The sequence below is a fragment of the Chiroxiphia lanceolata genome, chromosome 22, assembly GCF_009829145.1.
Source record: "Chiroxiphia lanceolata isolate bChiLan1 chromosome 22, bChiLan1.pri, whole genome shotgun sequence".
NCBI classification, from domain to species: Eukaryota; Metazoa; Chordata; class Aves; order Passeriformes; family Pipridae; genus Chiroxiphia; species Chiroxiphia lanceolata.
Window position 1 is genome coordinate 767796 of NC_045658.1, and position 24456 is coordinate 792251.

At 52.8% G+C, this 24456-nt stretch overlaps 3 protein-coding genes across 8 annotated transcripts in view; 2 read left to right on the forward strand and 1 right to left on the reverse strand.

Annotated features, from left to right (window-relative positions):
* The window catches only part of LOC116797387 (protein-arginine deiminase type-1-like), a 28370-nt gene extending 15463 nt beyond the window's left edge, over window positions 1–12907 (reverse strand). Inside the window, exons 1-2 of one of the 6 annotated variants that reach the window (XM_032708845.1) lie at window positions 12730–12907; window positions 2096–12318 (exon numbers count right to left, since the gene is read on the reverse strand). Coding sequence is in view for 1 of the 6 variants with exons in the window: in XM_032708847.1 (XP_032564738.1) it covers window positions 2096–2106 (11 nt within the window). In the remaining 5 variants the exon portion in view is untranslated. Of the gene's footprint in view, window positions 1–2095 lie in introns of all 6 variants that reach the window. The other 5 variants (XM_032708844.1, XM_032708846.1, XM_032708843.1 and 2 more) reach the window with 5 other exon arrangements.
* Window positions 1791–11439, forward strand: LOC116797390 (protein-arginine deiminase type-2-like). The gene is made up of 16 exons (XM_032708851.1): window positions 1791–1882; window positions 3614–3800; window positions 3880–3949; window positions 4120–4181; window positions 4261–4378; window positions 4901–5026; window positions 5441–5619; window positions 5757–5860; window positions 5966–6077; window positions 6150–6257; window positions 8385–8536; window positions 8758–8902; window positions 9512–9605; window positions 10322–10407; window positions 10572–10700; window positions 11088–11439. The coding sequence occupies exons 1-16, from the start codon at window positions 1791–1793 to the stop codon at window positions 11319–11321; spliced, it is 1998 nt and encodes a 665-aa protein (XP_032564742.1). The 3' UTR covers window positions 11322–11439.
* Window positions 12906–24340, forward strand: SDHB (succinate dehydrogenase complex iron sulfur subunit B). Its single transcript, XM_032708850.1, has 8 exons — window positions 12906–13000; window positions 14296–14423; window positions 16164–16249; window positions 18427–18563; window positions 19107–19223; window positions 21278–21379; window positions 21535–21657; window positions 24105–24340. The coding sequence occupies exons 1-8, from the start codon at window positions 12926–12928 to the stop codon at window positions 24180–24182; spliced, it is 846 nt and encodes a 281-aa protein (XP_032564741.1). The 5' UTR covers window positions 12906–12925; the 3' UTR covers window positions 24183–24340.
* Window positions 24341–24456: the final 116 nt, after the last annotated feature.

Below are 24456 nucleotides of genomic sequence, written 5' to 3' on the forward strand. Positions count from 1 at the left end.
CTCAGAGTGACCCAAAAACTCCCAGAACCCCCAGGGTTTCAATCCCATCTTTGTTAGCAGGTAACACTTGCTCCCATGGGATCACAGTTTTCCTTCTGCCTGGCAAATTCCAGGGGCTGGCAAATTCCAGCACTGTCACACCAAGAGGGCTACAAATACATTAACATATCAATTACTAAAACAAACCAGCTCAAAATCCTGCTGATTTTAAAATTCCCAAGTGATGCCGAAACCCCTTTATGAGATGGGAGGGATTTGGGGTTGGGTTGGGTTTTTTTAAGCAAAGGAGGATTTAAATCACATTTGTTCTCCTCCCTGACAACTGAAATACCAGATTTGGGGGGGGGGGCAGGAACTGGGAAGTGAAAATTATGAAAGAAAAGCTGGTTTTCTACTAATTTTCTTCCAAACTGATGATTTTACACCTCTATTTTCCCAGCCCACAGATCGCAGGGAGGTGAGACCATCCCTGACCATGCAATTCCAGCTGTTTTGGGGTAAAAAGAGGGAAAACAAGTTTCCTGCAGTGCTGGACAGCAGAACCTGCTGGTGCAAACACGAGGTGGTTTTGGTTTCTTTCTATTTTTTCTCTTTTTAAATTATTTCTCTTTCTGGTTCCTCTTTCAGGAGTGTTTGTTTCTCCTGGTGGTTTAAACAGATGAGGGTCACACAGACAAACCAGATGCTTTTTGGGAGATGGAACATATTCCAGGGCAAATCCTGGACCGGGATGTCCAAGCTGGGGGTCACTTCATCCAAATTCCCAATGCTTTTGCATAACCTGGGAGCAAAGTGGGTTCTATTTTCTCATATTGCTCAGGGAGAACATTTATACTGTTTGAGAAAGTCTCCCTGTTGCCCCAAATCTCATTTTTGCATATGCAGAAAAGTGGCAAAACTGCGTCTTTTTTGTGTGCTCAGCAAAGTCCTCACTCACATTTGCTCAGGTCGTGGCAAAAAAAAAAAAAAAACCAAACCCAAGCCAGGATTTCTTTCAGCTGGAAAACTGGATTGGAGCTGATTCCCTGCACCGCGGCCAGCGAGGACTGGAAAAGAGAAGCCCGAGAGGGATATAAATAGGGAACATCACCCTGAACATTTCTGCTTGTCACTAATTGCTTGTGGCTTCCAAAATCTGGGGCAGAAGTTTGGGTTCTGAAATGAATATTTAGTTGGATGGTAATAAATAATTCAAATGCTGCGTGGGCAGCAATTGCTTCTGTCATGCTCTGTGGGGTGGCAAAACCACCCTGATTTCCCTTCAGTAGCAACTGGTTCCCAGTTTCCCTTTGAAAATGAGCAGGGGGGAAAAAGGGAGAGTTCTGCTCTTGCCTGAGGGCTGGGAAACCGTGTTTCTGCCTCCCAAGAGCAGTCAGAGATTTTCCCTAGAGAGTAAAAAAAGGGCAGATATGCCAAAATCCAAACTGCTGGAAAATCGCCCCCACGTCGGTGATTCCCGTTTGGGGTCACGGAGAGGGTGGAGGGATTTGGGGACAGCTGGGGGAGCTCCTTGCATTGGGTTGGGAGTTGAGCAGGCTCCAGGCCAGCTGCCCTCCCTCTCCATCCCTTCCCTCCCCTCGGAGATCATCTTCCCGAGGCTTTAGAGGGTCCAATCCAGCCTCCCCCTCCCTTTGGGCTGCAGAGTGTCATCCCCAGCCCAGCAGAGCCGGGCTGTGCTCTGAGGAGAAGGAGGAGCAGGGGCTGGTTGCGGGGGGCTGAGGAGGAGCAGGGGCTGGTGCCGGGGGTCGGTGTTGCCGGGGCAGTGCCGGGAGATGCCAGGGGACCGGGAAATGCCGGGGGGCCGCACGCTGCGGCTGCAGCCCGGGGACCGCATCGAGGCCCTGTGCGTGCTGGGCTCCCGCATCCACGCCGATGTCCACGGGTGAGTGGGACACCGCAGCCTTCCCTCCTGCACCCCCTCCTTCCTCCTCACCTTCACCCCTTCTGCAAATCCCCCTCCTCGTTTTCCCACCTGCTTTCCCGAACCTCGCGGCCCCGACGCCTTTTTGTGGGCAAAATCCACCCTGGGCTTTGCAAGGCTGCGCCAATCCCGGGAAAGCTTCGAGCATCCCCATTTCCACAACGCAGTGTTTACCCCGAGTCCATGCTGGATTTGATTCGGTTTCATCTTGGAATGCTGCTGGAGAGCAGAGGGATGAGCAGGAGCCACAGGGATGGACTGCAAAGGAAGGGATGCAGCTGGGAGAGGGAAGGAAAACAAGATTTAGCGACAAAAACGTGTCTTGGGAAAGTGGGAAATCCCCACACCACCTTCCCTAAAACAACCCCAATGTTGAATTTCAGGATAATTATTTCCCCCCAAGGGGGAAAAGAAAAAACATTTAAAAGCTCATTTGGGAATTAATTCTGGTCTTTGCTGCTTTTGCAAATCTCACCCTTGATATTCAAGCCAAGCAGCAGAGTTACGACTCCCCTGGCACCTCTCCAGGTCAAATTCCTGGTGGGATTCCCAAAACCAAGAAACAAGGAAACTGAACCAGTTTTTCCATGTATAATTAAAAGTAATTTAACAATTTCAGAGACACCCAGGCAGGAGCAAAGGAGTGCTCAGGTTTCCTCCCTCCCCCCTCCCCGACGGGGCAGGTTTGGTGGGACCGTCGGCATCCAGAAACCATCCGAGCAATGGAGCCGTAACGGGGATCCGGCACCAGCTCTCGGGTGTCGGGGCAAACAGCCCAAAAATAATAACCTAGAAAGACTGGGAAATTCGGGAAAAGGAGCCAGGAGAGGGGAAGGGGTTGCACGAGGTGGCTGGGGAGGAGCGAGGGCACCCTGGACTGGGAGTCGTGCAGCACCAACAGCTTTGGGGTTGGATAAAATCACCCCCAAATTAGCTGGATAAAATCAGCCCCAAATTAGAGTTTCCCATGGAAAAGTCTCTCAGTGTTGTGATGAGCTGTTAAACACCGGGTTTGCCCAGGCTGGAAAGTAAACAGGGATTTCTCCACTGAAGTGCAAGCCCGAGTTCAATTCCAGCAGCACCAATTAGACTGGGATTATTAGAGATCCTAATCTGCACCAATGGCTACAAATACCAATGTGCTAAACCAGCATCTTCTGCTGGGAAGCAGAAATTTGGGAAAAGGAGCCAGAAGAGGGGAAGGGGTTGCTCGGAGTGGTTGGGGAAGAGAAAGGGTATATGGGACTGGGAGTGGGGCAGCACCGACAGCTTTGGGGTTGGATAAAATCACCTCTTAACTAGTTGGATAAAATCAGCCCCACTAGAGTTTCCCGTGGAAAAGTGTCTCAGTGGAGTGGCCACGGTGCCGTGATGAGCTGTCAAACACCGGCTGGAAAATAAACAGGGATTTCTCCACTGAAGGGCATTAAACCCAAGTTTAATTCCAGCGGCTTGGTTGAGATTATTATAGATCCTAATCTGCACCGGCTCAAATACTCCTTGTGCTAAAACAGCATCTTCTGCCCTAAAAGCAAAGGACAGCTCAAACTCCCAGGGAGGCAGGAAAGGGCAGCAGGAGCCGGTGGTGAGCGTGGTGACGCCGGCGTGCCCGGTCTTGGCCGTGGAATTAATTGCAGTGAGAACCGAGTGTTTTGGGTGCAAACCTCTCCAAACGCGGAGTGTTTCTGGCAGGGCGGCCCCAGCCGGGGCGGTTTCCTTTGGGGTGAAGCACACGGAGGGGGTCAGTGTGGATGTGGTGTCCCGGGGCCGTGACGAGGCCGAGCCGGTGCCCGGCAGTGGGACGCGGTGGCCACTGCAGGAGGGGACAGTCCTGAGGTTCAGCATGAGCCAGCCTAGCACCGAGATCAACGACAACAAGGTGAGGGATGGGACACTGGGGTGTGGGACCTCCATGGATGGAGAACACCCTTTCCAATTGGGGATCTGGGGGTTTGCAGGTCACTGTCAGCTTTTATGGAGAGGAAGGGAAGCCCATCACCCAAGCCGGAGTCTTCCTCACCGGCATCGGTGAGTACGGAGGCTCCTGGGTGCAACAATCCATCCTCATCCCATTGATCCCTTGGGTGGGTGGGGGGACAGGTAGACCCACGTTTGCCGGGTCTGGGGGTTTTTTTCTCCCACCCAAATTTGCCGTGCTCTGGGATGACGGGTAGGTGAAACCCATCCTGTGCATCCAGGGATCTCCCTGGACGTCGACGCGGACCAGGACGGCGTGGTGGAGAGGAACAGCCCCAACAAGGTAACGCCTCTCCCTCCACATGGAAAATCCACGGGCTTGCGTGAGGCTGAGCTTGCTGAGCCTCAGTGGGCTGTTCTAGGCCAGCTGGAGCTGGGGGCCCAAGGGACACGGGGCCATCCTGCTGGTCGGCTGTGACAAGGAGATTCCCTCCGCTCCGGCGTCCAACTGCGACAATGAGCAGGTGTTCAACAAAGAAGGTAACAGAGCTTCCCAAAAATCCTCCATGATTCCCCCTCTCGAACGTTTTTTGGGACAGAATTTTGCTCAGGAACCAGCTGCTCTCCACCAGCTGTTGGACATGCTTCCCACGTGGGAATTTTTTTGCATTTCATAACACACAAAGCATTTGTGGCCAAGCAGAGCCATGAAGTTGAGCCCAAAAAATCACCAGGGCTGCCTCACACAGGTGAAAGGAGCTCGGGATAAGGCAGCCAGGAATACACCCACCTGTTCCTGGAAAACTAAAACCACATGGAGCCAGTGCCCATCAGGTTTCTGAGGTCAAGGACAGGCCGTGCCAGGGGTGAGGAGGGAAAATAAAAGCTAAAAAGGGCATTTGTTTCCCAGCACAAGACACGGGCTTTGCCAGCAGGAGCAGGGTTTGTTTTTCCAGGTTGCAAAGGGTGGTGGCGAGGGAAGAGCAGCTTTCTTGGGAAGGAGGTGCAAACTCCAGGAGGGAGCATATAAGACATCTCCTAATTTTGTTGTTTGCCCCCCAGATTTGGAGGACATGGCCCAGATGGTGCTGAGGATGGAGGGGCCCCAGCGCCTGCCCCGGGGGTACGAAATCGTTCTCTCTGTTTCTGTCCGTGACGCCAACAGGGTTGGGGTGTTCCACGTGCAGAGTAAGTCCTTCCTGCCTCCTCCTCTCCCTCCTCCTCTTCTGCCCCTTCCTCCTCTGCCTTATCTGCCCCTTCCTCTTCTTCCTCTTCCTCCTCTGCCCCTTTCTTCTCTGCTCTCCCTCTCTGTCAGCCTGGTGGCATTTTCATCCCATGGATGAGCAGAAACTCCATGAAAATGCCTTCCCAGTGGCTGCTCCATCCAAGGAAAGGCCAAGATATTTTTCCTCATACTCATTGTCCATGACAAAATTGCGAAATCCTTCCATCCTGTTTTGAGGTGGTTCTAACAAAGTTGTATCTCCATGGAGGTGGAAAAACTCCAGCACAGAGGGACTGTGAGTCCTCCTTGCACAAGGAAACAGGCTTGGAACACCAGTGAAAGCTTGGAATTGTCCCATTTTCCCTGTTTCCTTGCAGATCCCTTCTTTGGGCAGCGCTATGTGCAGGTGCTGGGCTGCAGGAAGCTGTTCCATGCCGTGTCCTACCCCGGCGGGGCTGCCGAGCTCGACTTCTTTGTCCAGGGGCTCTGCTTTCCCAACGATTCCTTCTCCGGGCTGGTCTCCATCCATGTCAGCCTCCTGGAGACGCTGGCAGAGGTCTGGGAGCTCCAGGGAAGGGGATGGGGAGGGAATGGAGAGTGATCCCCATTAATTAACCCAAAAACGACCTCAGTGGAAGGGCATTTGGGGGGAATAGTGTGTGGACAGACCCCGATTCCCGCCTGCTCCCTCAGGGTATCCCCCACACTCCAGCCTTCACGGACACAGTGGTGTTCCGGGTGGCCCCGTGGATCATGACCCCCAACACCTTGGCACCGGTGAACGTCTTCCTCTGCAGGTGAGGCCGGGGAGGGCATTCCCAGCCAAACCAGTCCCGGAGACAGGCTGGGCAGAGGTAATATCCACCCTTCATCTCCTTCCCTCCTGCCATCCCCTTTCCCAGCATGAAGGACAACTACCTGTTCACCAAGGAGATCCAGACCCTGGTGACCAAGGCCGGCTGCAAGCTGAAGGTTTGCTTCGGATACACCAACCGTGGGGATCGCTGGATGCAGGTAGGGGGGCTCCAGAGGCAGGGAAAAGCTTTTCCTTCCTGTGCCCCATGCGGGATTTCCTCCCTTCTTCAGGATGAGATTGAGTTTGGCTACACCCACGCTCCCCAAAAGTGCTTCCCAGTGGTGCTGGATTCCCCTCGGGATAGAGGGATGGAGCAACTCCCCGTCAAGGAGCTGCTGGTAAGAGAAGGATTTGCTTGCATTGCCTGAGGAGCAGCTTGCAGGTTTTATTCCTCATGTAATTCCCCACTCCTAAAACCCTCCTGGCACTTGGCTCCTTGGAGGCTATACAAGGAATTGCCTGGAAAATGAGTTTAACAGCTCTGCATGGAGATACCATCCCATCCACTTCCAGTTGGGAGCACACCAACACCTTCACTCCTCCTCAAAGCAGGGATCAGAAGGTGTTGGTGAGAGAGGAAAGGAGGAGCTCACGCCTCTGGGAATGAAAGATTCCTGCCAAGCTCTGGGACTGGAATTCTTCACCCTCAGCACCCCAGTGGTGGGCTGGTTTTTCCTTTCCTCCCCTATGCCTGTGAATATCCAGCAGCTTCCGAGCAGGAGAGGAAAGGGAAGCATGAGAGGGGTCAACTTACTTCCTTGGAAGAGAACAAACTGCCAACAGCATCCCCGTGGGGCTTCTTTGCCAAGGCAAAGGGCCAGCCATGGGCAGGGCGTGCCGGGATGGCAGTGACCCCGCAGAGGACAATTTAGCAGAGCCCAGCAAAGACAAGCATGGAAAAAAAGATGATCCCTTTGAGATCCCACCATGCAGAAAGGGCAGGACACCCCCAAATAGCCACGGAATCGCTGTCCCATACTCCCAGCGGGCGCTGGCAGCAGCCTCAGCCTGGATCCTCTCTCTGCCAGTAACGGGAGAAGAGGACGAGTCATTTTTTTTGTCACTTTGGGGAAGGTTAAGAGCTTTCAGGAGCATTGAAATCCATCTTTTCTCATGCCTGACATGAGTACATAGAGTCTCGGAGTCATGTGGCGGGTGCCAATAGCGAATAAGCAGGCGCCCGCTCGGATCTGCCCTCTTTAGGAATTGCTTTGCTCCCTACTTAGGGAAGCAATTTCAGCCTTGGGAGCCGCTAACACATTATTCTCCGATTTCTGCTTTGAAGCCTCCCCTAATCCCCGCCGCTATCGTTCCAATCTCATCTTCCAGCTCAGAATATTGAGCCAAACTCGGCACGTACGGGGTCCTCCTCACACCCCGGCCAAGCCCTAAGCCCTGGGACCCCACGCCAGGGAAACGGAGCCGGCAGGGAATTAGCCCCTCAAAATCAACGGGGAATTGATAGGACTTGGATGCAACCCGCAAACCTGGGATGAACCAGTGCCTTGACAGTTGAAACCAGAGGGGCTCCGTGGTTTATTAAACTGAAACAAGCTGAGAGCAGGTGTTTCATGCTCAGTACCCCCTCAGCACTCGGAGAGAGGAGCTGATCCCAGCCATCCCCCAGAGACTCCCCAAAACCGCACGGGGAGCCTCAGGGAAAGCTGTGCTCTCTCTATCCCGGCTTCTCCAAACACCCTCAACTGAAAAAAGGAATTTCTAGATGGAAGTCAAGCACTCTCGGGTCTCCCTGCTCATTTTTCCCGACCTGTATATTTGGTTTATCCCCATGGAAACCCAACCCTGATAAGTGATTGGGATTTAACTCCAACCTAACAGATACCTGATCTGGTCCCAGGGGCTGCCGGGAGCTCCAAGCCCGTGTTGACTCAAACTGGAGATCAAGGACAGGTCCACGGCAGGAATTGTGTCCCATCATTGCCATTTTTGCCCTGTTTTTAACTCCACAATCTCCCCTTTGGGCTTTGACACATCACAGCCAAGAGTTAATTACCCTGCATGCACAACACCCTCAGTCCCAGATATATTAAGACCTGGAAATCAGGGCTTAAGCAGGATTTAAGTGCCATACAGCCCTTTGGGTGGCTCTTAGACTCACCCTCAGGGGCTGCAGTTCATCCCACTCAGGAAGAGCCATCCAGAAGCTCTGCTCCGGGGCTGCCCCGGCACTAATTAACCTAATGTGGACACTTAACTGTTGGCTGTGGGATAGCAGAGGAGATGTGGGATCTCAACGCCTCAGCTCTGCTCCTGTATTTTGCCGTTTATTCCTGAGCCTCCGTGACCCAGAGACCTTTCTCCTCTCACCTTTCCTTTCCCCTCTCCTCACCCATGGACGGGCCTCCCTCTTGCTGTGTTTACCCTCTGGAGCAGGTCTGAGCCCAGCTGAAGAATCAAACGCCAGAGGCAGGAGGGACTCAGGGCAGTGATCCCTCTTTTCCCAGGGCTCCGATTTCGGGTACGTGCACAAGGAGCCCCTCTTTGAAGCCATCACCAGCCTCGACTCCTTCGGCAACGTGGAGGTCAGTCCGCCCGTGTCCGTGGAGGGGAAGGAGTATCCCCTGGGCAGGATCCTCATCGGCAGCAGCTTCCCCACGTAAGGCATGGGGAACACACGGATTTGGGAGCAAAGGAACCACAAGAGCCCGAAATATCATCAAAGTCATGTTAATTGGGTTAATTAGACCTTCCCTGAGTGGCTGTGAAAGGGGTGGGCGCGCTCAGTCTCCTCTACCTTGGTGGCTATTTACATCCAAGTATGTGTTGATGGATAAATCCTCATCCTCGCATTCCCTCTCTTGGGGATTTCACTGCCAGATCCGCAGGGAGGAGGATGACCAGGATGGTGAGGGACTTCCTCCATGCCCAGCGAGTCCAGGCTCCTGTGGAGCTCTACTCTGACTGGTTGGCTGTGGGCAACGTCAATGAGTTCCTCACGTTCGTGCCCACCTCGGACAAAAAGGTACCCCAAAATCCTACATCCCTTTGGTGTTCCTCATCCAAGATACTAATCCCATTAGGACACCTCTAGGAAAAACCCCAAAACTCATTTCTTTGGCACTCCCAACCAGTTTGGGTTTCACTCCTGTCCCCAAAATGAGGGATCTGAGCATGAAAGGGGACTCACTGAGCGAATAATTAACAGAAACAGAAGGGAAATGATGCCTGTACAGGTAGTCCAAGAACTTTAAACCTCAAGATTCCAAAGCAAATCCATGAGCCTGGAGATTCCCAGTGCCTCAGCTTCTCCCAGATGTTTCCAAAACATTTCTCTTTCCTCTATCACGTTTTTTGCTGCATCTGATACAGATTTTTCCCTCAGGGAAACCCTGACACAAGACTTTTCCCTCAGGAAAACCAAGCCTTGACCTGGATGACTCAAAAAAGGAATCTTTATGCCCACACGTTCCCCACAAACCCTCCAAGCATTAAAAAAGGCACTAAATAGCAGCAAAGACACCTAATTCAAAGGGGTTTAGCACAGGTTCTTTGCAAAAGCAAGTCCCTGGGGTCTCCTGAGGCTCTGGAAAATTCCCTTCAGGTGACTCCTCTCCTTCCCGCCTTCCCGCAGCGATTCCGGATGCTGATGGCCAGTCCTGCCGCATGCTACAAGCTTTTCCGGGAGAAGCAGAAGGAAGGCCAGGGAGAAGCCACCATGTTCAAAGGCAAGGGGACACGGGTTGCTCTGGGTAGGGTTTGGTGTCAGCGGAGCCGCAGCAACCGGGCCGAGGGCAGCCAGAGGGACAGGGGGACTCGGGGCCACACAGGGACATCGTCCCACCGGGTTGTCCTTCACAGCTGGCAAACGGGATGGCCGCCCACCACCCCCAGCCTCCTCACGGCCTATTCTGGGAAGCGAGTGGGATGGCAGGGATAAAGCCCTCCGCGTGGAGGGGATGCTTGGTTGGTGGGATGGAGCATCTCCAAATGCCAGTGGAGCTCTGGCACGGAGTGGGACAACTGGCAGCTCTCACGTTACCCAAATTAGCACTCTTTTGTCGCTTTGGGAATCCTTTCTTTGGGATTTTGATCCACGATGGGGTTGGAAGCACGTCTCCATATCTCCACGGGTCCCTCAAGGTCACTGAGAAGACCCAGGTGGCCCCAAACCAGGGGGTGGATCCAAATCCTAGAGGTCAATGCTCTGGAGAAATTCAGCAGATAGTGATTCCTGTGGGCAGGAAGATGGATGACAAGACCTTTCCTTCCAGTGCTCTTTCCAATGGGCAGAGCTTTTCTTCCCTCACTTTCCCAATACACTAAGAATTGTGACTCCAGTAACCTTACTCCAAGCTCAGGAAATTGGGATATGGGGGACTTTATCCATCTGTGTACCCCATCCTAAGCCAGGTTTCATTTTGATGGGACGTTGCATTTTTAGGGTACTCGGGGACAGACACAAAACGAGTCACCATTAACAAGGTCCTTTCCAATGACATCCTGGCGCAGCAGAACCAGTATGCCCAGGTAAGAACTGACATTTTTGGTAATAATTTATATTTCTTGCAAAAACTGCCCCAGTGTGGTGCAAAGGGAGGTGGTGTGTTTTGGCTCTTCTCCTGCGTGACATGGTTTTGGGGACTGTGCCCACGTGTGTCCCCCCTCAACCTGCCCTTCTCCATCCCCTCCAGCGCTGCATCGACTGGAACAGGGATATCCTCAAGAGGGAGCTGGGATTGACAGAGGAGGACATCATCGACCTGCCCGCCCTCTTCAAGCTCGACAAGCAGGGCAAAGCTGTGCCGTATTTCCCCAACACGGTGAGGGGGTCCCCACTCCTCAGGTCCTCTCCAAAGACCAGCTTAGTCAGCCAGGATGAGTCCCCAGAGTTGTCCCAAAACAAATCAGCTGTCTAGAAAAAGGAAATATCTCCATTCAGCAGGCCTAACATAACTTTGTGGCTTTGTGTTGCTTGCAGTGGGGTTTTAGGCAAAAACCCTCTCAAAGCAGTGAAATTGCGATAGTGAGGTGGGTTTTAATGATAAAAAAGGGAAAATTACGTTGGATTTGGAATTCTGTGAGAGGGCAGCTGCAGAAACTGGTGTTGATGGGCTGAGGGCTGAGGCTGATGGAGGAGGGTGACCAACACCTTCCCTTGGGCATCATCAATCCCAACACCGCTGACCTCCCCCGGTGTCACCCCACAGGTCACCATGATCGTCCTGGCCAAGGAGTTGGGCATCCCCAAACCCTTCGGCCCCGTGACGGCAGGGGAATGTTGCCTGGAGCAGCAGATCCGCTCCCTCCTGGAGCCGCTGGGTCTGAGCTGCCGCTTCCTCGAGGAGGTGGCCTCCTACCATGGCAGCCTGGGAGAGGTCCGGTGTGGCACCAATGTCCAGCGACGGCCCTTCGCCTTCAAATGGTGGCACTTCACGCCATAGCAAGACCTTCTTCTCCTCTTCTTCCTCCCCCTCCTCTTCCTCCTCCTTCTCTCTCCTCCCTCCTCCCCAGTGGCTTTTTCAGTGTGTGTTGCTTGTGATTCACTTAATAAATATATTTGCTGTGAGGAAAAAATCATGAAAATACATAAGAATGGGTAGTGATTGCACAAGAAAGGGAGGGAAGCCCTCAGAGGGGTGAGGGGGCAATTTTTTTGGAAGGGTAGAAGCTTTTGGAAGGTGGTAGAATGACCATCCCTGAAGGTGTTCAAGGAACAACCATGTCACCAAAAATTGTGAAATAAACTCTCTAACCAGTTTGTTGGGTTGGAAAGTCAACATTAATCAACACTGAGGTACATGGAGATCACTCCACAAAACATGTACATCAGTTATCAAAACTTTTAACTATTTATAAATTCTAGCAAATGAAGGAATTGGTGTCCATTGGTTTACAAGTTACATAGTTCCCTTAATTAATTAGCATTCTATCTTCTATTTATTGTTGATTTTTTGCTTCTCATGCTGATTTTCAGTCTTTTTATTATCTTTTTCCCATATAGGGAGAGTCTCAGTAACGGTCTTTGATAGTTTCCTCTTCATATCTGTTTTCTGTGTCTTTGTGCTTTATAAATCCTACATTCCTAGTGTCCAAGTCTCAACAGTAAATTTCTCTCCTAGGTTTTGTTAACCTTTCTCCCCCAGGTCTGAGAACACCAAAGTACATCAAGCCCCAAACTTTTGTTTTTCTAACACGTGGACATCACCCATTGCTTGCCTGTCATCCCTCATCTATTCCATGGATTAAATCTCTCAGCATTTCCCCCACTGCTGCATAAACTCCTTTTTAAGAAAAAACCTTGTTTGGTAACAATACTGAGACCTTCACCTCCTCCTCTCTCTTCACCCTCCTCCTCCTTGTTCTCTTCCTGCCTCCACCTTTGCCCCCAGCGGCTTTTTCAGCATGTGTTGGTCACAACTCACTTCACAAATAAACTTGCTGTGAGGAAAAAGTCGTGAAATTCAATAATAATGGGTAATAATTGTAAGAGAAAGGGAGGGAAGCCCTCAGAGTAGGGGGGGGGGCATTTTTTTGCAAGGGGCTGCGCAGGGAGGTGGTGGAATCACCGTCCCTGGAGGTGTTTAAGGGAAGACTGGACGTGGCACTTATTGCCATGGTCTGGGTGACAAGGGGGGATCGGTCACAGGTTGGACTCGATGATCTGTGAGGGCTTTTCCAACTCCAATGGTTCGGTCACTCTTTAACCCCCCGCACTCGCCATTTTGCCCTGCTTGGTGTTTGGGGCAGGTCCCCTCGTGTGAGGGGAGGGTGTGGGCACCTCCGTGCAAACGCAGTGAGGCTGGGAATTACTGATGAAAAAACCAGGGGTCATTTTTGTGGGATTCACACCAAAAACAAGGGGGGATTTAGGCGTCCTGGCCCCGCCACCCCGCTTTGTAACGCAATACGCGCCTCACTCAACATGGCGCCTGCCCTGAGGCCGCCACCGCCCCCAAGATGGCGGAGGGCGCCCGCCTGCTCCTCAGTGCACAACATGGCGGCGCCAGGGTCACTTCCGGCGGGCTCGGAACTGCGCAGCGCCAAGATGGCGGCGGCCGCGCTCGGAGTCTCCTTGAGGCACCGCGTCCCCGCGCGGCTCCTGCGGGCCGGGCTGCGGGCGGTGAGGAGGCTGGGGGGCTCGGGAGGGGCGCGGGGGGGCGCGGGGAGGAGGGACAGGGGGCAGAGGGGAGGCTGGAGGGAGTGTGGAGGGAGATGGGGGGCTGGAGGGGTTGTGTAGGATTTGGGATTGGGCATGAGGGGAAGGAGGTGAGGGGTGGGAGAGGGGGATGGAGGGAGGGGGCTGTGGGGCAGGACGGGGTCCGGGATGCGGTGTAAGATGGGAAGAGTGGGTGGGAGAAGGGCAGTGGGAAGAGGATCAGTGGCAGAGGGAGTTGGGGGGAATGTGTGGGAGCTGGGGATGGACAGGAGGGAAGGGATGGGAGAAGGGGCTCTGGGCAGGGGCTGTGGGGCAGGATGGGGTCCGGCATTCGGTAAAAGAGGGAGGAGTCGGCGGGAGAAGGCGAGTGTGAAGGGGATCAGTGGCAGAGGCGGTTGGGGGGATGTGTGGGAGTTGGAGGGAGTCTGTGGGATTTGGGAATGGGCAGGAGGGGAGGGATGGGAGAGGGGGCTGAGAGGGCTGGACGGGGTCTGGGATGCGGTAAAAGGTGGGAGAAGGGGGTGGGCTACGGGACAAGGGGATCAGTGGCAGAGGGGGCTGGAGGGGGTTTGGGAAGGGAGATGAAGGGTGGCAGAGGGGGCTCTGGGCAGGGGGCAGTCCAGGATGGGGTAAAAAGTGGGAAGAGTGGGTGGGAAAAGGGGGGTGAGCTGAGGGGGAAGAGGATCGGTGAGGGGGATGCTGAGGAGGGTCTGGGGGTGAAGAGAAGCAGGAAGGGGTCTGGGAATGGTTTATGGGGAGATAAAGGTTGACAGGAAATTGTGAGAGGGGGAAACTCACCAGAAAGGGGTTGGGAAGAGATGTGGGAACAGGGGGAATAGGGATGTGGGGTGAGTTAGGGAGAGGTGAGATGGGAAGGTGGCCTGGAGGAGGAAGAAGCTCCCTGGGGGAATAGCGGGAGGAGGTGGTTTGTTGGCCTGGAGCTGGGTAGGGAGTATTTAGGAACATCTGGAGGTAATTTGGGGGCAGGGAGAGCCTTCAGGGTTTGAAGGCCACAGTGCCTGCAGGAACACCTGAGGGAGCCCCTTAATTTTGGGATTATCTCCAGTGCCCCATGGAGGAGGGAGCCCCAGGATGGGGGGGTTGCATCACCAGGTTACACCACTCCCACAAATCCTTGTCAGGATGTTCCCAAACCTCTCCAAATCCCCAAATACAAAGCAGTGCTGCCTCCTGTCACCCTGTTCCCTGGCCCCAAGGCCCATGGAGGGAGCTGAGGGCCGTTTTCCCTGTGGATCCAGGAGTGCCGGGGAGCCCAGACGGCAGCGGCGGCAGCGCCGCGGCTCAAGAAATTCGCCATCTACAGATGGGACCCCGACAAAGCCGGGGACAAACCCCGCATGCAGACCTACGAGGTGGACCTCAACAAGTGAGTATTCCCTGCGGGAAGAGCTGTTCCAGGTGCTAAAGGTGTCAGCAGCTCACTGAGCTCCAGGGAATGATAAAAGCTTGGAGTGGCCCTGAAGGTGCTGCTCAGTTGTTACAGAGCAGCTTGTCTTCAGCACAGGGGACACTGATAGTATGTTGATAAGAGAATAAATTTAAATGATTAATGAATAATAATTTTGTTATTGCAAATAATTTATTGGTAATATAATTAAAATTTTTGGGGTTTAATATATTTTAATATATGAAGATATAGTTCTATAAAATTTTATAATCTAGATGTCTTTTAAATTATATAATGTATTTTATATTTCTGTAAAATTATAGAATACATTACATACTTATGTATAATTATATAATATATTTCTATACAACTATATAATAGATCATATAATGTATATTTTAAAATAATACATCTTTTTAAATATAATTAATAAAAAACCCCTGATAATATAATCAGTTATATAACAAATTTTACTGTGGTTTTATGGGGTTGTTTGCCCCTCCCTCACCTGTGTGTGAAAAATAAACTGTGCCCTGAGTGCCAGTGTCCCAGCAGGGAATGGTCACTTTGTTTTGGGACTTCTGTGAGGTTTTATCTGTGTCTCTGAGTTGTGCTGAAGACTTGAAGACTTCAGTAAACTTTATTTATGTGAAAAATTTTGGGGCTTCTAAAAAAGAGGGAGAGCGATTTTTTTACGTGGGCAGGTGGTACCACAAGGGGATGTGGTTTGAAACTAAAGGGGAGAGATTTAGGTGGGATATTGGGAAGGAATTCCTGGCTGAGAGGGTGGGCAGGCCCTGGCACAGGCTGCCCAGAGAAGCTGTGGCTGCCCCATCCCTGGAGGTGTCCAAGGCCAGGCTGGACAGGGCTTGGAGCACCCTGGGCTAGTGGAAGGTGTCCCTGCCCATGGCAGGGGGTGGCACTGGACAGTCTTTAAGGTCCCTCCCAAGCCAAACCATCCTGGGATTCAGTGTTCCAAAAGGACACTCCATGTGTAACTCCCAGTCCCAGAGCTGGGAGAGAAGGTGGAAGTTTGTTCCCACTGAGTTGCCTCTAATTTGCAGGCCATATTAACCTTTTGGAACCACCTGCACACTTTGGTATGGGATCCCCAAGACAGCTCCTGCTTCCCTGGGATTCTGGGAAGGGGTTCAGATTCCCTGTGGTGCAGAAACCTTTTCCTGGACACATCCTGCATTTCCCTGAGCTCCAGCTGGTGCCGTGCTCCTGCCCCAGGAATTCACCCCGAGCCCTTTCCAGGAGTTCCACACACAAATTCCCCAACCCCTACTTAAGAACCCCGTGACAGAGGACTCAGATTTCTGTGTGACTTGCACTGGTGGATAATTTCTGGGTGTTGCCCTGTCTGCTGGATAGAAAATTACAGAAGTTGTCCACGACTGTTTGGTTTTATGTGTCTCTTGTGACTAATGGGGACAGACTGACTTGTTAAAGCCTGACCCAAAAGCAAAGAGAACCAGTACAGGGCACTTGGGGTTGAGTTGTGCTGTCTGAACCTTCAGGGCATCGGCAGGATAAAGGGTTTGACTCCCACCCTCATCAAGAAATCTCCGTTTTATTGCCTAGGATTGCCAAAAAATGTGTATTAATTGTAGCTGATCCAAAACCCTTTTAGGTGCTGCTTAGTTGGGGTGCCAGAAGTCCAGCCCTGAGTCTGGGGGGATTCTCCAGGTGAACTGACCCTGTTTTCTGCTTTAGGTGTGGGCCCATGGTGCTTGATGCTCTGATCAAGATTAAAAACGAGATGGACTCCACCCTGACCTTCCGTAGGTCCTGTAGGGAAGGTAAGAAGGATTTTCCAGCCTGGAATACTGTTTGTTGCTGACAGTGGACGTGTAACTCTGGAAAACTCTCCCAACTGTGTGTAAGAAACACTCAGTGAATGGAGCAGCAAAGGCAGAGCTCGTGCTCAGAGGTTGTAATCACCCAGCTCAGCCGGGTTTGCCTTCCACCAGCCCCAGTTGTTCCAGTTTCTCTCCTAATCTGGTTCATCCTGCTGCCCTCCAGTGCTGGGCTGCGTGGGCAAATCCAAGGAGAGATTCCAGCAGCCAGACTGAGGGGGCAGAGGCGGAATGGGAACAACTTGTAGGGGCTGTTTCAGTGCTGCTGTGGAAACAAGAAAGGGTGTAATTGGAAGAGCACTTAGGACTTCTAGGAATAGCTTCAGGAATCTTTTTCTTGGCCCTTTGACTAAGCCCAGGGATTGATTGAGGAAAAGGGCAGCCAGTGGTTTTCTGTTGTGGCTGCTCCTCACGCAGGTACAAATCAGCAGGTCTGGAGCTGCAGTAAAACTTCCCTGTTGGGTGACTTTCCCTGTAAAAATCCTCCTCATTCCGGGGTCACGTTGGGATGCTGAGTTGTGGAAAAGCAAGAAGGGAGGTTGTTGTGAAATGCATTCCTTTGTGCAACAGCTTTGGATTTAATGAGGTGGGTTTGCAAGGAGGAGAAGTTTAAGGCCAGTTGCTGCCTAAAGATGTTTGGACTTGGATGGAAATGAAAAGCTCCAATGCAGCCGTTTCCTCTGGAATCTGCATAGCAGGTGGAGGAATTCCATGGAGAATGCTTGTTCTCAGTGTCTGATATTTAGATAGCCAAAAGATTCCCAAGCTGGAATGCATTGCCCTGAATACTTTCCTTGGAGAAGGCAGGTTTTCAAGCTGAGCTGGTTCAATCTTGCCCCTTTTCTGCCATGCAGGGCAAAAAACAGCCCAGCTCCCACATTCCTGCTGGGAGCACGTGGTCCTGAGGCTGCAGCCCTGGCTGGAAAATACTTGTCACCATTTCTGCAGTGAGAGGAATGACCCTGGTGCAGTGTCAGGGGAGCCTGGCAGCAGGGTTGGCTGGCAGGGACGTTCCTGGCACTCAGCTCAGCTGGGATGGGGCAGATCTTCTGGAATTGGAGTTTTGCCCTTCCAGCATTTGTCTCCTTCTCACATGAGGAGTATCTAGGACACTTCTGCAGTGGTTTTCTTGTCAAGCTTGGCTTTCCTGGGCTTCAGCTGATCCTTTTATTACTGGAGGTCGTTAGTGATGTCATTTAATCTATTTATTAGGCTGGTTTTGTGCTGCTGGCTCTGGGCAGTGTCTGTCTCTCACCTTTGGCAGCGCAGCTCGTGGCACTGCACCAAAATCCTCCTGTCTGAGGGATTTGGGTTTATAGTCCTGATTTGCAGGGATGCTTTGGACCATTTTTCTGCTCTCCGATGAGGAGAGACTGCGGGAGCTGAGCCTGATTAGTCCAGAGAGGAGAAGACTGAGAGGGGATCTCATGAATCCCTATAAAATATCTCCAAGAGGACAGTGCCGGACTCTTCCCAGGGTGCCCAACGACAGGATGAGGAGCAATGACCATAAACTAAAGTACAAGAAATTCCACCTGAACATCTGGAAGAAATTGTTTCCATGGAAGGTGGCAGAGCTGCCCAAGGAGGGCCCGGAGTCTCCCTCTCCAGAGACATTCCAGACCCATTCCTGTATCACCTGCTCCAGGTGACCCTGCCTTGGTAGGCGGTTGGACTGGATGATCTCCAGAGGTCCCTTCCACCCCAACAATCCTGTAATTCCATAACTGATGAAGATGCATCAGTTGCCCACGTTATAATCTTATTTTTAGCTGCCTCACACCAACACAACCTCGTGCTTCAAACCTCTGAGCAAAGCTCAGTGTGTTCCCCTCCCGAAAAACTTAAACGTAATGAATGATTTGGAAGCCATGAGGTGTCCAAGCCACTTGTTTTGTGTTGTGGAAGGAGCTTCACCACTGAGAATGTGTTTGGGCTTTGATGAAAGCAACTCCCGCGTTTGTTTTTTATTTAAGTAACAACATGTTTGGCCCAGTGGCAACTCCTGTCGTTTTTCTTCTCACGTAGTTTCTTCAGGACAGCCCAGGGGCATGTTTGGGGCCAAGAGGATCTTCTTTAAGAGGGCAAATTTAACCCTTTACTGCTTTTCTCCTACTCAGGCATCTGTGGCTCTTGTGCCATGAACATTGGAGGGGGGAACACGCTGGCCTGCATCAAAAAAATTGACTCTGATCTCAGCAAGGTCACCAAAATCTACCCTCTGCCCCACATGTACGTGGTGAAGGACCTTGTCCCGGTGAGTGCCAGCTTGGGACCATGGCTGGCACCGTTCCAGTCAGGTTGGGGTGGGAAGGATGGCACTGGGAGGTGCCAGCCAAGATCAGGTCTCCCATTTCACGTGTTCCTCGTGCTGCTGGTTTTTGGGTGGGTCTGCAGTGACTAAATCTGTCCTCCCTTGGAGGAATGTGGCAGGTCGAGGTAGGAGATGCCACCTTTTGTTGGAGTGGGGCAGGTGTTGGATCTCTGCTGCAGGACTTTGGTCTGGTGTGACACGAGGCTGTGCCAGGGAGGGTCAGGTGGGACGTTAGGGAAAGGTTCTTCCCCCGGAGGTTGGTTGGCACTGACCAGGCTCCCCAGGGCAGTGTCACAGCCCCAAGGCTGCCAGAGCTCCAGGAGGGTTTGGACAACGCTCTGAGAGACGGGAGGGGATTGTTGGGGTGTCTGGGCAGGGCCAGGGGTTGGATCCATGATCCTTGGGGGTCCCTTCCAGCTCAGGATATTCTGTAGTTGTATAAAATTCATCCTAGTAACCGTGACCTCTCTGCTCTGTGACCCGCAGGACCTGAGTAACTTCTATGCTCAGTACAAATCCATCGAGCCGTACCTGAAGAAGAAGGACAAGTCCAAGGAGGGCCAGCAGCAGTACCTGCAGTCCATAGAAGACCGTCAGAAGCTGGTCACTGCTTCTTCTCCCCCCTTAAAACCCCTCCCAGATAAGACCAGGCTTAAACCTTAACATGCAACAGGTTCTCATTGCCCGCAGCTGCCGCAGCCCCGGCATGGTGGGACCTGTCCCCGCGATGCAGGGCATGGCAGGGCCACTGCCCAGGGAGGTGTTGGCCCTGGAGATGGAGCTGGGGCTACCCTGGGCACTCTGATCCCATTCCCACTGCAGCCCTGGGCAGGCTCCAGGCTTGTCCTGTTCCAGGGCAGATAAGGCTGGGCTCTGTGTGTCTGCCTGGCCTGCGGCACGTGGGGCAGAGCTCTCGTGTTGCTGCTTGCCGGGATTTACAGCCTGGAAAACTCATGGCAAAAGCCAAGTCCTTGTGGATGTGGAGACACGAGTGGGAGTGCAGGTTTTTGGGCGTCTGTCTCAAGCAGAGCGTTATTGTGAGGGGATGTTTTTGGTGGTGGAGATCCAAAATTTCTCCAGGAAGCTGAAAGGTGTCTGGGTCATGACAGCTTTTTAAAAAGCTGAGAGTGTGGGTAAGTTTTGGGATGGGTTTCCCTGGCTGCCCCAGTCAGGATCAGGAAATCAGCAGGTTTTTTCCCCTCTGACCTGCCTTGATGGATCCACCATTCCATGATCCAAAGCTCAGCCTGCTCCACAGCAGTGCTGTCACTGAGGAGGCACCAGGGCTGCATTTTGGGAAAGCAGAGGTGGATACGGACAACAAAGAGGGAGGCTGATTAAAGGGAATTCAGGGAAAAACCTGAGCTGCAGAGATCTTTGGGAGGATCCCACTGTATGTGTCTGCAGGGACATCCCATAATAGCCCAGTCCCAGGTGTCGACAGTGACTGTGACATCTGAACAACCACAGGGTGAAAAAATCTCTATCCAAAGGCAACAGTTTCTTCTCCTCCACTTCCCAGCATTATCTGATCTGTGTGTAAGGACTGAAGGGATTTTCCCCCTCCTTGGAATCACTTTCTCATTCCAGGAGAAATCAGGGAACCTGGAAGGGAGGGCAGAGCTGCCTCACCCCGAGCACAGCTGGGGAACCTGCCTTTGATCTCAGTGCTGAGCTTGCTCTTCTGCTGGGTGCAGGACAAACTTGGATATGGTGCCAGCTGAAAAATTCCCCCCTTTTTCTGTAAATGCTGTGAAATGGTGCAATTAGAAATGAGACAAATTTAGGCGGGAGGGGATCACTCTGACCTTCCTCTTGGCAAGGCTTTCCAAAGCTGCTGGGAGTTCTGGCATCAAGGATCTTCCAAAACTGAATTCCATGAGCCTTTTCTTCCAAAATAACTTTCAGATACTTAAATTAAGTCAGGTTGGACTCTTGTCTTTTAGTTTGGGGCAGGTTGAGGAGCTACAAAGAGACTTTGGAGACCCTCAGCTCCTCAGTTTCTCTTCTGTCTGGGGCGATTTTTTTTCTTAATCAAGTAGAAATAAGCCAAACTAAAAGTACCCGAATGACTTCTGTGTAGGACTGACTTTCTGTTCTTCTGTGCCTGAAAGAAAAAGTCCTTATTCTCTATAAAAATGGGGCAGTGACTGAAGGCTGGCACCGTTCCTTTGCCTGGGACTGCTCTCAAGGACAAGCTCTGGGCTCTCCTGGAGGCTGCTGGGCAGACTTTGCTCTTCCTTCTTTCTGTAGCATGGCCTTGAATTAACTGGTGACCTGTCTGTTCCTTCCCTCGCTGGGATGGGCTGGAAGGAAGGAAGGAAGGAATATAGGAAAATCAAGCAACTTCCACATTTTCCTTCAGTTCACACGTTTCCCCCTGTTGTCACAAACACTGGTTTATTACGTGGGTCATACAATCAGAATATCCTGAGTTGGAAGAGACTCACAAGGACCATCAAATTCCAGCTCCTGACCCTGAGCTGGGGGTCCTGGGTGGGGCTGGGGGGATTCTGTGTGCCTTGTTTCAGTTGCTTTGCTCCAGCAGCGCTTCCCCCGCCAGGAAGGGTTTGGTGGCAGTTCCGGAGGGGAGGGCGGTGCTGGTGGCAGTGCCCCTGTGGGGAGTTCCTGCAGTGACAGTGTGCTGTGCCCCCCAGGACGGGCTCTACGAGTGCATCCTGTGTGCCTGCTGCAGCACCAGCTGCCCCAGCTACTGGTGGAACGGGGACAAGTACCTGGGCCCCGCCGTCCTCATGCAGGTGAGGGTCCCTCTGTTCCCAGCACCCGTGTTTGCAGATGGTGAAACAACCCCATCCCAGCCCAGAATTCCCATGTGGGATGGTTACACTCTCCCCCTGGTTGGTGCCAGCCCCCTGAGGAGTGTTCCTGGGCTGTGAGATCCTCTGCTTTGCAGGCCTACCGCTGGATGATCGACTCCCGGGACGACTACACGGAGGAGCGGCTGGCCCAGCTGCAGGACCCCTTCTCCCTGTACCGCTGCCACACCATCATGAACTGCACCAGGACCTGCCCCAAGGTGGGGGTGTGCTCACGGACAGGCCTGCAATGGGTTGGGTTGGAAGGGACCTGAAAGCTCATCCCATCCTGGCCTTGCCATAGGCAGGGACACCTTCCACTAGCCCAGGTTGCTCCAAGCCCCGTCCAACCTGGCCTTGGACACTTCCAGGGATGGAGCAGCCACAGCTTCTCTGGGCACCCTGTGCCAGGGCCTGCCCACCCTCACAGGGAGGAATTCCTTCCCAAAATCCCATCTATCCCTGCCCTCTGGCAGTTTAAACCATTGTCCTGTCACAATCCGTCCCTCTCCCTCCTTTCCATAACCCCTCTTGAGGTACTGTCAGGCCACACCAAGGGCTCCCCAAAGCCTTCTCCATGTCTTTATTGGAGTTCCTGGCTCCTTTCCATGCACCCAGCTTGACACTGATGGGAAAACATCCTCTTGGGTTTCTCTTTCCCTCCACCTTGCCCTGACTCACTCAGCCCTGTGAGACCCAGCGTTCCTGCAGCCGGGAGCATGCAGGGCTGGGGCAGGGGCTGGATCACACATCCCTTCCTCCTCAGCTGGGACTTGGAGGGCCTTTCTGTCCCCAGGATTTAGGAGTGGGACGCTGGGGCACTGCCAGAAATGCTCCAGGGAAGTTCTCTCTGGAATTTCTTTGGAGAATTGAGGAAACTTGCCCAAATCAGACCATGCCTCTTCCTCATCTTGAGTGACCTTGTGCCTGTTGTTGGGCAAAGCAAGTCCTTGAATGGTCTGGGTTTGAAGGGACCTCAAAGCCCATCCCATTGCACCCCCTGCCATGGGCAGGGACACCTTCCACTGTCCCAGGTTGTTCCATGCCCTGTCCAACCTGGCCTTGGACACTTCCAGGGATGGGGCAACCACAGCTTCTCTGGGCAACCTGTGCCAGGGCCTCCCCGGCCTCCCCACCCTCCCAGGGAAGGATTCCTTCCCAGTATCCCATCTAACCCTGCTGATGGAGTTCTGCTTTCCCAGCAGCTCTGCTGCTTTCCAGACAACCTTTCCCTGCACCTGGTGGTGGAGTCGTTCCTTGGGCTGTGGAATAGTGGGAAATGTTGGAGTGGATCACAAATGTGGGGAAGATGAGCTGCCTGAGATCTGGGAGGATGTGTCTGTCAGGAGCTCAGGCTCATTTGTGGGGGTATTTTTGCAGAATGATTCCCTGACAGGACATAATTCCTCCTTTTTTAGGGAGCTGGCTCATCACCTGGTGTGACCCAGAGCTCAGCTGAAGGGGAAGGTGAAACCCAAGACTTGGCTGTTTGTAGGAATGTAGGGAAACAGCACGTGGGCTGAAATGTGAGGCAGATTTATGGTTAATAACACATTCCCACTCACATTCCCTAGTCCTGGCTGTCCTGATCAGCATGGAAGACCTGGTGGGATCTGCACCAGGGGTAATTCCTGCTCATTCCCTGTCCCACACGGGATCCCCCTCTCATTTTAGGATTGCTTGCTTTGGCACCAGTGCTGCAGGATTAAGGACCTTTGTAATGGGAAGTGGGTCTGTTTTGTAGGAAAACCTGAGGGAAGTTCAGCTGGAGCATTTCCATGTTGTGCCCCGACCTTGTTCACCCCCCCAGTGCCTCCACACTCAGCTTTTCTTGGTTTATAATTCCACCTCCCTTGTGCCATCCCTGCCAGGCTGCCCCAAGCCTGTTTCCTGCCTCCAGAAGTCCAAACACCCATAAAAATGTGGAATTCAGTCCTGCTTGAGCTTCATTAGAGTCCCCAGGGCTCCTTCTCCTCTTTGATCCTGGCGTTGCTGATTAAACCAACTCCAAAGCCGAGGGAGTGTTTGTCTGCAGGCACAGGGAGGTGTTGCTGCTCCAGCCTCCAGGAGAGCTCCCAGCTCCCTGCCTGCTCCAGGCTGCTCTGCTCTTCCCATGGAAGTGGAGGCTGGATGGAGCAGAGCTGGCTCAGCACGGCCTGACCTCACTGGAATGCCCCCCCTGCTCGGGGCACTGCCCAAGCTGGCCCTGGGTGTCCTGACCCTCAACCAGCTCTGGAAATGCAGCCTGAGTTGGGCTGGAGTCCAGGTTTTAGGACAAACAGGGGCTGAGCAGCTGCTCTGCCAACTCTTCTTATGAGTAGCCGCATATTTGAGAGCTGGGATCCATCCTGGAACCTCCGGTGCTTGAAAGAAGGCACAACATCACATTTTCCTCCAGCTTTTGGGGAAAAAGGGGTGTTGAGCAGCTCCTCTGCCAATTATTGTTATGGGAAGCAGCATATTTGTGAAACGGATCCATCCTGGAATCTCCCAGTGTTTGAAAGGAGGCACAACATTGCATTTTCCTCCAGCTTTTGGGGAAAAAGGGGTGTTGAGCAGCTCCTCTGCCAACTGTTTCTGAGCAGTGAGTTTACTCTGACTTAGATGAGGGGGAGGGAGGGAGGATGCTCCAGGTTTTCCAGAGGAACTGACCAACTCTTCCCTGTAGGGTCTGAACCCTGGGAAGGCCATTGCTGAGATCAAGAAGATGATGGCAACCTACAAGCAGAAGGCGACGGCTGCGTAACCCCCTGGAACCTCCGTGTATCCCCCTTGGAATCTCCATGGAACCCCCCCAGGGGCTCCACCCGGACACAGCTTCCACCCGGGGCAGCCACAGGAGCTTCCAGCAGGGAGTTGTTCTTCCCAGAGGTTTGCACTTCCAATAAAGACTGGAAAGAACAACTCGGAGTCGGTGATTTACTGAATGTGGAACGGCGTTGGGGCATCCCAGACCTCCTGGGGGGTGGTTGGGAGGAGCTGGGGTGGCTCTGGGAAGAATGGAATTGGCTGGGAAAAGG